Source organism: Brassica rapa, chromosome A07, assembly GCF_000309985.2.
Source record: "Brassica rapa cultivar Chiifu-401-42 chromosome A07, CAAS_Brap_v3.01, whole genome shotgun sequence".
Taxonomy (NCBI): Eukaryota; Viridiplantae; Streptophyta; class Magnoliopsida; order Brassicales; family Brassicaceae; genus Brassica; species Brassica rapa.
This window is the reverse complement of record NC_024801.2, coordinates 11146474-11157854: the sequence shown is the minus strand read 5'-3', so window position 1 is coordinate 11157854 and position 11381 is coordinate 11146474. Positions and strand designations below refer to the sequence as shown.

The 11381-nt window shown below is 30.4% G+C and overlaps 1 protein-coding gene and 1 long non-coding RNA gene across 5 annotated transcripts; one reads left to right on the top strand and one right to left on the bottom strand.

The window, feature by feature from the left end:
• The first annotated feature begins 207 nt into the window (after positions 1-207).
• LOC103828980 (pollen-specific protein-like At4g18596) lies at positions 208-1800 on the top strand. Its single transcript, XM_009104629.3, has 2 exons — positions 208-891; positions 1213-1800. The coding sequence occupies exons 1-2, from the start codon at positions 723-725 to the stop codon at positions 1557-1559; spliced, it is 516 nt and encodes a 171-aa protein (XP_009102877.1). The 5' UTR covers positions 208-722; the 3' UTR covers positions 1560-1800.
• On the bottom strand, positions 1645-7301 carry LOC117126620. 4 transcript variants are annotated; one of them, XR_004449280.1, is made up of 6 exons: positions 5452-7301; positions 5139-5365; positions 4791-5045; positions 4592-4699; positions 3448-3591; positions 1645-3327 (listed from the first exon to the last, which is right to left on the bottom strand). It is a non-coding gene; the product is annotated as an uncharacterized LOC117126620 (long non-coding RNA). The 4 variants fall into 4 exon arrangements; XR_004449279.1 differs by having other exon boundaries at positions 4807-5045; XR_004449278.1 differs by having other exon boundaries at positions 4592-5045.
• Between the last annotated feature and the right edge of the window lie 4080 nt (positions 7302-11381).

Genomic DNA, 11381 nt, shown 5'->3' with positions numbered 1-11381 from the left:
TCTTAATTTTGAATAAGGTTCTAGAAATCTTATTTTAAAAAAATAAATATAATTGTCGCCTTTCGAAATCAAGATCTTGGGATTAGTTTGTCAATCGATTCGTAACCTTTGGAACACAATCAATATCTATTCGAATTCCCTTTACTTATCGGAGTACATCTCGGATCTGTCGATTATGTTATGGCCGGAATCCCACTTATGGCGACCTAGTTGAATCGGGGGAAGCTGTAGGTATTATTGCGGGTCAATTTATTGGCGAACCAGAAACTCAACTAACATTAAGAACTTTTCATATCGGTGGAGTATTTACAGGAGGTACTGCCGAACATGTACGATGGTACTACACTTGAAAGAGGTTATAGGTAAAAGCCTCAACAGATTTTTGTTTCCCACTCAAAATTACAGTTTCATCGGTTAACAATCGTCCATAAGAATATAACAAAAAAAAAAGAATATAAGACGGTCGTTTCAGAAATGAAATCAAGTCCTAGCTGGCTCATACAAAAAAAAAGAAGCTCAATGAATCCAATAAGAAAATATTATTAGCAGAACATGGATGGTAATGAGAAAAAATCGGGTTCAAACCGGTCAAGAACCACAAACACCAAATATAAACAAGCATTTCCAAAAATAGACATGTGTTTTGTTGTTTTGTGTTATTTGTTCTCTATAAAAGAAGATCATTGATTGGATCTGTCATTTCTTCATCTTAAAGAATAATAATGGCAAAATTCGTCATCTTCTTCCTTGCCTCTGCCCTATGTTTTACCACCCTCCTTCACTTCGCGGCCGCTGATGCCGACGACTTTGACCGCTTCCACATTAAGGGCTCCGTCTACTGTGACACCTGCCGTGTTCAATTCATGACCCGCCTCAGTAAAGTCCTCGAAGGTAATTTAAGAACATTATCTAATATAATTCATATGTGGATCATCTACAATCGCTAGGAACGTATAATAGCTATACAAAATGAATCCCATTTTTGTTTAGTTCGATGGTCTCAACTATGAAGTAAATGTTATCGTGGTGTTGCGTTATTCTAAACTGTAATAACATGCATTTTCTCATCGTTTAGAAAAGATTTACGATTTGTCATCTTATAGTTTTAAATGACCTAGCGTACTCAAACGTCTAGACATGACCCTGGTTATTCACATGTCTTAGTTCGATAAGATTATACAAAAATTTACTTCGCATGTGTGTGTATTTCAGGGGCAAAGGTGAAGCTCGAGTGCAAGGGTCGTGAGAACCAGACAGTGACATTGACCAAAGAAGCTATGACCGACAAAGACGGTAACTACGAGATGGAAGTTATGGGAGACCACGAAGAGGAAGTGTGCGAGATCATCCTCGTCCAATCACCAGACGCAGAGTGTGGCGATGTGAACAATCAAGAGTTCCTAAGAAACGCAGCCAGGATCAGTCTCACGGCTAATGATGGCATTGTCTCCAACGAGACTCGAACCATTAACCCACTTGGGTTCATGAGGAAGACTCCTCTCGCTGACTGTCCTCAAGCTTTCAAGGAGCTTGGAATCGTCCCTGACGTCACCTTCTAAGCTTTATATATTTATTCTACCCATATATATATCCATCTCTCAACATTTTATTTTTGGCAACTCTTTCTATTTCTTATATAAAGCATTTTTTTTTACATGTTGTGTTTGTGTTTACTTAACTAACGGTGTTTTCTTTTGTTTCATTTCATATCTTGTGTTTGTGTTCCAGCAATTTTTCTTTTGCTGTTTTACTCTTGGGTGTTCTTTTATTTTCTAAAGAATGATCTGATTACCTTCCAAATTTGTAAGTCTAGGGAGTTTGTTTTAAGAATGATTTGAACACGTATACGATATTGCGATCCAAAGTTGTTACAGTTGACTACATAATAACATATTTGTAATTTGTTGAATTGGATAATATTTTATATCATATATGTTTCTATGTGTTTTATATGGTTATTGTATATTGTGGTTCTCGTCCAACTATTCACTTTATTTTTGTTTTCACAAAGTTGTTATAGTTGACTAAAGTACACTTATTTAGAAACGGATGACGTATTTTCTTTGTAAATTTATTGTGTATCATGGAGCTTATCCAAATTTTATAATTATTTATTTTAGTATTTTTAAATAAACAAATATTTATCTGCTTTAATTTTAAAAAGCAAAAAACGGTGTTGTGGCGCAATTTTGTTTTTTAAAAAAACGATGCTTTATTAATTAGAATATGCATCATGTATGGTGTTTAATTATTTTATTTATTAAATTTTGTTATTTTAAAAATGTATTTTGATTAATCATTGCTGCATCAGTTTTATGTTAATTTATAAGATTAAGTTTGGTAATTACTAATTAACCACAAAATAAAAAGGTATTCATAATAATTTTTTCGTTTGTTGGATCTGAAGAACATTTTTAAAAATATCATAAATAGATTATCTTGCTTTTTTGTTCTTATGAAATTTTTACCTTTTCCTGAAGTGTATGTATTTTTAGATTAGATCATGTATACATTTGGATTCTTTTACAAAAAAAAAGGTTATTGTTTTATTTGTTATATCTTAGCAACAAATTAGAAGATGGCTGGCTTAGCAAAAAAATTTATTCTAGTTTGCTCATTAAGACTGGCTTAGCAACAAAATTTATTATTATTATTTTATTTTTTTTGTCAGCAGCAACAAATTTTATTTACTTGCCGTAATATGAACTCAGCTAAGCTCAGCTGATATAATGAAAAAGAAGATGACTAATACCTCCCAAAAATCAAGGTTTCTGTGGATTCAAAGTTGTACTATTAGATGGCGGCACTCTCTTTGAAAACACTGGTACCATGAGTGGAGGGGGAGGCAAGCCACGTATGTGATCTCCATTCGAGCCACTGGTGGGCCTAGCGAATTTGTTGTTAATTTAGAAAATGAGTTCTCCAAAACTGTTGACATGTTAAGCAATATCCATGAAAAGATTGGCAATGTGGTGAGACAACCAAGCTGCTTAAAACAATGTCTCTCAGCCTGGTGATGGAGCTGGCAAAAAGTAAAAGAGAGGTTTTGTCGTTCTACTGTATTTTTATCAGTGTCACCCTCCCTCTTGAAATATATTATTAAATTTGCCTTTACTGCAATCAAATGTTGATTTCTTCCTTATAATAGATCGAACGTCTCAACGAAGAGATTCCCTGACAAATAAAAGGAATTTGAACCTTAGATAGATATAAAACTCCTAGCTTTATTAGATCAATGATACGACGTGAAGTCCAAACTGCCACATCAACACCATATGACACTGATTCCGAACACAATGTTGCTTAACATCTTGCTACGATGAATTCCTACAAACACATACGCTGTCATACACTGAAAAGTTCTCTACTGATATGAATGGCAGATAATATTAAATAAGCTCCAGTTTAAGGTTAAATATGAGTGAAGAAAGTGAAGCAAAGCCATACCTTAGCGTTAGCATGAACAACTTTGAGGTTTAAACGGAACGATTCTCGTCAAGTTTAAGATTCTGAAGTTTCTCATTCTTCACCCTCTGCAAGCTCCATGTTCCCTAGATGAAGGAATGCAGCCACTACACGGAAGAATGCATCCTGCAAAATTAGAATGTTAGTAGAGTTGTTCTTATGTCTAAGCATGTAAATCATACTATATATTGAGAAGTCACTTAAATGACTTGTGCTTAGGTGTCATTTATAGGTGAAGTTTAGAATTAATTCTTTTAATTTGATTGGTTATTGGTATTTGAATTTTTTTATTTAATTAAAGTTTTAAAAAGGAAACTAATCCTGGAACTTCCTAATCTAATCTATATTGACATACAAACAATTAAACATTTTAAGATAAGAGAATTAACATAATTTGTTTATAGAAACAATTAAATATCATAGATTGCATTATAGAAATTTAAATAAATACATGTGGTATGATAGAAATAATTATATAAATGATTTTAACATATTTATATTATTAGTGGATACAACAAATTATAGATTACAAAAAAATAATTAATCTAAACCTAATAATATTTTGTTATACTCACTATATATATATATATATATAAGTATATTTTGTTTTTTTTCTAAAATGTGTCCAATGAATGCAAAACAGTCAAATATACAATTTTAAAAATATTAACTCATTTTTTCAGTGACAAGTGTTGATTGTATAGTTTAGTTATTACTTTGCCACACACATTGTCAATTTTAAAAATGAGTTATTACTCTCCACACACATTTGCCAAAATAACTGTGTTTTATAAATTACTATAATTGTTAATTAATTATTTGTAACTATTTTACTTCGAAAAAAATAAAGTGGTAGAAAAAATAATGTGAAATATGTCATAAAAAGACTTTTTTGGAAACTTATAATAAAATTTATAGAATTAACAATATATCTCAATAATCTTCTAAAATTATACAATACCAAAACTTTTGATTTTCAAACTATTTCAAATAAAATGGTTACTTTTAATAGATATGATTATTATTCAAATGTATAAAATTATAAACATAATATATAATTTTTATAAAATATTTATACCCGCAAAATTGCGGACAATCACTTAGTAAACAATTAAAAGGAAAGTACCTGATCTTCAGAATCAAAGCCCAACATCGTCAATAGCTTTCCTTGTATTTATGTATTCCTTGGAATCATTAACCCATCCAACGCATACATGATATCTAAAATTTAAACCTATCACCACCATAGAAGAAATCAGGCTTACCTTTTCTAGTGCAGCACAAATCGTATAAAATACATAATAATATCTTTCAGAGTACTAAACTTGACAAACCCACAACCTCTCTAACAAAAATATCCTGTTATAGCTCCCGAGATTATTCCTCTGTCGTCGTTTTGAATCTCCAGCAAATTACCAAAACAATTGCAACGTGGGATATGTCTAAGTATCTTAAATTTAGGTTCAAGGGATTATAATTAAAAATGGACAAATTACCAAACTTGAGACCCATCCACTTTACCGTGAAGTACTGTTTCTTTCGGTTTTCGCATTGCCATAAGCTTCTAAAACTGGATTGGACTGCAAAGCATGAAAGAAGGTCACAGAAAAACAAAGATATTAGTGGAGGAAACTCACTAAGACTATGTGTTTCCTGGTGTTTTAGAAAATTACATATCTCCAAAATTTGTTGCTCCACAGATCGTTCTTTACTATCAACACTTTCCCCCCATGTAGGCGAGTAACCACATGAGCTTCTTTATGCTCTCTATATTCCCAGCACTGCTTTTACCACTCACCAAGATCGCCTGGCTCAATCTCTCATTGATCATTTTCTTCAAAGTGTATTTTTTGACTGTGGTGATCCGATGCACGGTTACAGAGGCTTGGATGAACGAAGCCTATAAAAGGAAGGGATGGATCAAAGTTCTAGAAATTGCGACTCTCTTAATCTCTGATTAGATAATAAGAGAATGAAACAGAGAACCTTCACATCAGTGAGCAGCATGTCAACATTCATGAGTTCACTGCCCTTTGTGTGCAGCTGCATGCCTTCAGCTCTTGAAATCGAATTTGAGAAGTCTACATGACCGAAGAAGCACTTAAATGAATAAGAGACCCTGTGAATTCTGAAAAATTAGGCTTATGCTTGTAGCCGGTGTATTTATATACGGAACTGGGCTACTGAAGATATGATTAAAGCTCCATTGAAAAAGAGTTTGTGGGATTGTGTGAACTTGATTGCATGATTTTACTGCGAAACATAACGGTGGCTTAGATGAAGCTTTTTATCGTTTCTATTTAGACATCTCCGGAAATAGGGTGAGCTTATTAGGGGAAGAGAAAGGGTTTATTGGGCGAAGCTTCGTTAGTTTTAGGCCCAAATAAATTTTTAAAACCTAGAAAATACTAATACGTATAAATCCATTAGAAAGAAGACAAACAAAATAGGAAATTTGTTTAATAGAGACACGTTGCATCTTTCGAGAGAAGTTTTTTTTTTGCTGATATGGACGCTAAATAGAACCTCAAAAAGTATCTTTTCTTAGTAAGGATTTTTATTTTACTATATATTTTTCAAAGAGATGTTTAATTTTTTTTTTCATTTATTAATTTTATATTTACTTATGAGCAAATTAGCTCAATATATTTAAAAGGGTGAGATACCATACAAATGGGGGAAAATGGTAATGATGGGGGGAAGAAAATTGGAGGGATATAGAGTATGGAGTGCAAATAGGGGATATTTGGTGTGTAGGAAGTACAAATTCTCTTTACTTATTGTTCAATTTTTTCTTATATTTTATATTTACTTATTATATTTTTCTGCTTTTATATCAGAGAATAATATTACGATATATATTTAATGTAATATTTTGTATTTCTTATATTGTATGTTTGTTTTTCTTATATTGTATATTTACATATAGAAATATTTAAAAATGTATACATTTTTCAGATAGATGTTTAATATTTTTTTTTTTCATTTCTTATATTTTGTATGCTAGGAATTAATCCGCGCTATGCGAGGAATTATATTGATTTTCAAATCTTAATTATCTAACTATTCTTGATGTTTTATATCAAATGATAATACTAAAAGATATTTAATATAATATTTACTTATTATTTATTTTATTTAACTTTTTTCAAATAGATAGTTAATACTATATTATTTCCATTTTTTCTATTATATATTTTTTATTATTTATTTCTTCTATATTGTATATTTACTTATACTAATATTACGCTAGATGTTTAATGTAATAATTTTATTTTTTATATTGTATATTTACTTATTGTTTAAATTTTTATTATATTGTATATTTATTTATTCTAATATTTTTTTATTTTTTATTAAATAAAAATACTACGATAAATGTTTAACAAAATATTTGTGTTTCTTCTACTGCATATTTCCTTATTATTTATTTTTTCTTATATTGCATATTTACTTATTCAAATATTAAAATAGATATTTAATGTAATATATTTATATTTCTTATAGGTGAATTTGCCAAAACTAACCCACAACTTGACTTTAATCCCAAACCTATACCCAAATTTGAATCAAATGCAAAACTAACCTAAAAACCTTGTGAAATTACAGTCCAGTTCCTTATGACCAAACAAAAGAACATAAGCTATTTTTACGAATATAGCCCTAGTAAGTCGTCTGAGTCGTCTGAGATGTTGGAAGTCGTCTGGACAACTTCAAAGTAAGTCTTCTGGCGTAGCTGATCTTAAAAATAATTTATAAATTTTTAAAAAAATATTTTGATAAGCGAAAAATTAATATCATGTAATTATAAACAGTGTTAAGTGATATAAATTAAAATATAACAAAATTGAATTGTTTTCAACATAGATGAGTGTAGGTAGTGAATCATGGTATTTTTTGGTCTAGGGTTTGGCAACATATGTTGTAGGATTGTATGTATTCTTAGGGTTAGATTTTGGAAAGCTTGAATATTTTTTTGAAAAAAATAATTTTTTACCTATACGTGTTTATTTTTGTGTGTAGTAAACACTTTTGAAGTTTAATTTGATATTATAAAGTGTTTAGTTAGTTAATTAAGTTTATGGGTTATGTTTAGGGTCTAGACGACTTACATTTCAATCGTCTGGTGAAGAAATTAAAACAGACGACTTACATGTAACTCGTCCAAATATTTCCGCCTAAATTTTTTTAAAAAAAACTATTTTCCCGCTTAAATAATTTAAACCAGACGACTTACTTGTAAGTCGTCAGGAAAGTCTTCTATTTTAGTTTCCCGCTAAAAATATTTTAGTTTTCCACTAAAAATATTAAACTCTTCTGGAAGTCGTCTGAATCAAAAATATTTAACCTAATTGGATTTTTTGTCTCATTATATAAATAAAAATTTACACATTCTCTCTCCTCCTTTCAAATGGCTGCAACAAAAATGTAATGTTCATCATTTTAAAACTCTTCAATCTCTCTCTAATCTCTTTGACTTGAAAACACCAAACTTTATATGAATTTTTCATTTTTGTCTCATGTATTTCTTACTAATCTATCTCTTTTGCAGGTTTTTAATCAGATGGTACTCATCTTTCACTAATTTAAAAGTAGATCTATTAATTTTAGATATGTATTTTTGTGTGTTCTATAAAGGTAGATTTATCTAACTTTCCATTCATTTTCTCTATTTTTAAGTCATTTCAACGTTTTTGGATATGCAGGTTTTTCAGATCTGGATTTGAAGTCCAAATGACTTTCATGAAGTCGAGACGACGTCGAGGAAGTCTTCTGACGAAGTCTCCCTTTCATAATAGATCTGAGCGTTTTGGTAAGTTTTTATGTCTGAATTTTCTTCATTTGGTAACTTCTTGTTGTATAAAGTTCTTACTTTTTTCCCAAACTAAAACTCTCCAAACCCACTCTAATCTCTTTGACTTGAAAACACCAAACTTTATATGAATTTTTCAGTTTTGTCTCATGTCTTTCTTACTAATCTATCTTTTTTGCAGGTTTTTAATCAGATGGTACTCATCTTCCACTTATTTAAAGATTGATCTATCAATTTTAGATATGTGTTTTTGTGTGTTCTCTAAAGGTAGATTTATCTAATCTTCCACTCATTTTTTCTGTTTTTAAGCCATTTGAACGTTTTTTGATATGCAGGTTTTTCATATATAGATTTGATATGCAGGTTTTTCAGATCTGAAAGACTTCTGGGACGACTTACCTGTTAGTCGTCTAAAATATAATGCACTAGACGACTTCCAGGAAGTCTTCTAGACTACTTCCACTTCAGTCGTCTAAACTTCCTGAAAGTCGTCTGGACTTCTTGAAAGTCGTCTGGACTTCCTGAAAGTCGTCTAGACTTCCTGGAAGTCGTTTGGACTTCCTAAAAGTCGTCTGGACTTCCTAAAAGTCGTCTGGACTTCCTGAAAGTCTTCTGACAAAATTTTCTTCCATATCAAGTGGAGTCCAAGCTTGTCTTTGTAGAGGAATGATCTATAATAGTTTTGTTTGTGGTCTGTTTTGTGAATTGCATGTCTACTCTTTTTGTTGTAAATTTTCTGTAAAATCAGTAATAATGTTTCCCAAGATGTAATACATGTGCTAACAATGTGTTTACACGTATACAAATCAATGAAATAATAGACTTCAGTAGCATTTTTATTATCTTTGGATCTCTCATATGCAATAATAAACTCCAATGGCCTTTTTCTCATCTTAATAAACAAGAATGTTGGTAGCTTCATATTGATACAACATTTTAAGAAGCATTTTAACCCTTCTTCCAACTCATAACAATAATCATCATTATTGTCTATAACAATAATACTTAAGAGATGAAAACAAACAATAGTAACTAGTCAAAGCATATCATATTTTTTATAAGTTTGTGTTGAAAAACTTAGTCAAATTTAGTAAAACTAAGCGAGAGAACATATTTTGTAAATATGAGTTTTACATATCTTGAAGTTACTTATCACTCTTAAAAATACAAGTTATTCAAAAACTAACGTAGAAGACTTAAAAACTAGCGGAGAAGACTTCCACTGAAGACTTCTCGGATAAGTTAGAAACTTTAATTAACGTGAATATTGGTAACCTCATAAATATCACCAATTAAGTTATAAATTTCATTCAGTAGGCCAAATATTCATTAATAAACATGAATTAACAAGAAAATGTTAAAAAGTCTTTATAGTTTTAGAGAAAATGCAAGTTTATTAAACATTGACGCAGACGACATCCACGGAGATCATCTAGTAGACTTCCAGAGAAGTCGTGTATTTAGGTCGATGCGGACGACTTCAATCTAAGTATTCCAGATGACTAAAATATAAGTCGTCTGGTCAATGCAGAGGCTATTTTTGCAATTGACTTTGAAATCTGTTATTTAAGACGACTGAAAAATAAGTCGTCTACTTTTGTTTGGTTAAAAAAAACTCCAAAAAAGATAGACGACTTACATTTCAGTCGTCATAGGTTAGTTTTGCATTTGACTGGATTATTTCAGAAGTTTGACTTTTCTGGACGACTTATATTTCAGTCGTCTGGTGAAAATTAAAATATCAATATTTTTTTTAAACTAGACGACTTACAATTAAGTCGTCGTAGGTTAGTTTTGCAATTGAAAAAAAAAATTCAATATTTAATTATATATAGACGACTTACAATTCAGTCGTCCGTCAGACGACTTACTTGTAAGTCATCCAGGATTTACGAGGTTTGACCAGAATCTCGGAATAAAATCATGGACGACTTATATGTAAGTCGTCGGGCGGATGACTGAATTGTAAGTCGTCTGAGTATAATTAAATATTGAAGTTTTTTTTCAACTGCAAAACTAACCTATAACGACTTAATTGTAAGTCGTATACTGTTAATAAAATATTAATATTTTAATTTTCACCAGACGACTGAAATGTAAGTCATCCGGGAAAGTCAAACTTCTGAAATAATCCAGTCAAATGCAAAATTGACCTATGACTACTTAAATGTAAGTCATCTAGGTTCTTTGGAGATTTTTTTGTAACCAAACAAAATCAGACGACTTAACTTTCAGTCGTCTCAGAAAACAGATTTCAAAGTCAATTGCAAAAATAACCTCTGCGTTGACCAGACGACTTCCAGGTAAGTCGTTTACTGCCAGACGACTTCCCATGTAAGTCATCTTACGAACAGATCTGGAAAAAAAATTCGATTTCATACCTTAAATTGGTGAGATAACTTCCTTAGCACACATAAGGTTTCCCTAGGCACACAGAATCTCAAACGAAAGTGATCCACCCATAATCGTTAGCTTCTATGACTTTATGAACCATAAAAAATATAAAATCAAAATTTTGGGTTTTTTTAGCTCAATATTGAGAGAAAGTGAGAGATATGTTGTGTTTAGTTCATAAAAATAGAAAAAGAAGAAGGGTAACTCAATTTTGGGAGCATTAAGAGCTTCAAATTGGTTGTTCATGGTGGTTAGGGTATTGATGACAATGGCAATCTTGTAATTACTTGAAGATGATGAGGGTTAGAGAGTAAAAATGTCATTTTCGAAAAAAAAATAAAAAAAAAATTGATGGCATTTTCGTGAATTATATGAATTTGTGGGGTGAATAGGGCAAAACCAATTTCCAAAAAAAAATGGAAGTTAGTTTTGTGATTGACTTTAAGTTATAAGTCAATTTTGCAAAAAAACCTTTCTTATATTGTATATTTACAGATTATTTGTTTTATTATAATTTTTTCAGATAGATGTTTAATTATTTTCTATTTTTTATTTTTTATATTGTATATTTACTTATAGTTTATTTTTCTTATATTGTATATTTACTTATTCTATTTTTTGCTTTATAATAAATGATAATATTACGATAAGTGTTTAATGTAATATTTATATCTTATAATGTATATTTTACTTATTATTTATTTTTATA

Coding starts and splice junctions, on each gene's coding strand:
- LOC103828980 (XM_009104629.3), top strand. CDS start 723: ATGGCAAAATTCGTCATCTTCTTCCTTGCCTCTGCCCTATGTTTTACC. Junction 892..1,212: donor CCTCAGTAAAGTCCTCGAAG/GTAATTTAAGAA, acceptor TGTGTATTTCAG/GGGCAAAGGTGAAGCTCGAG.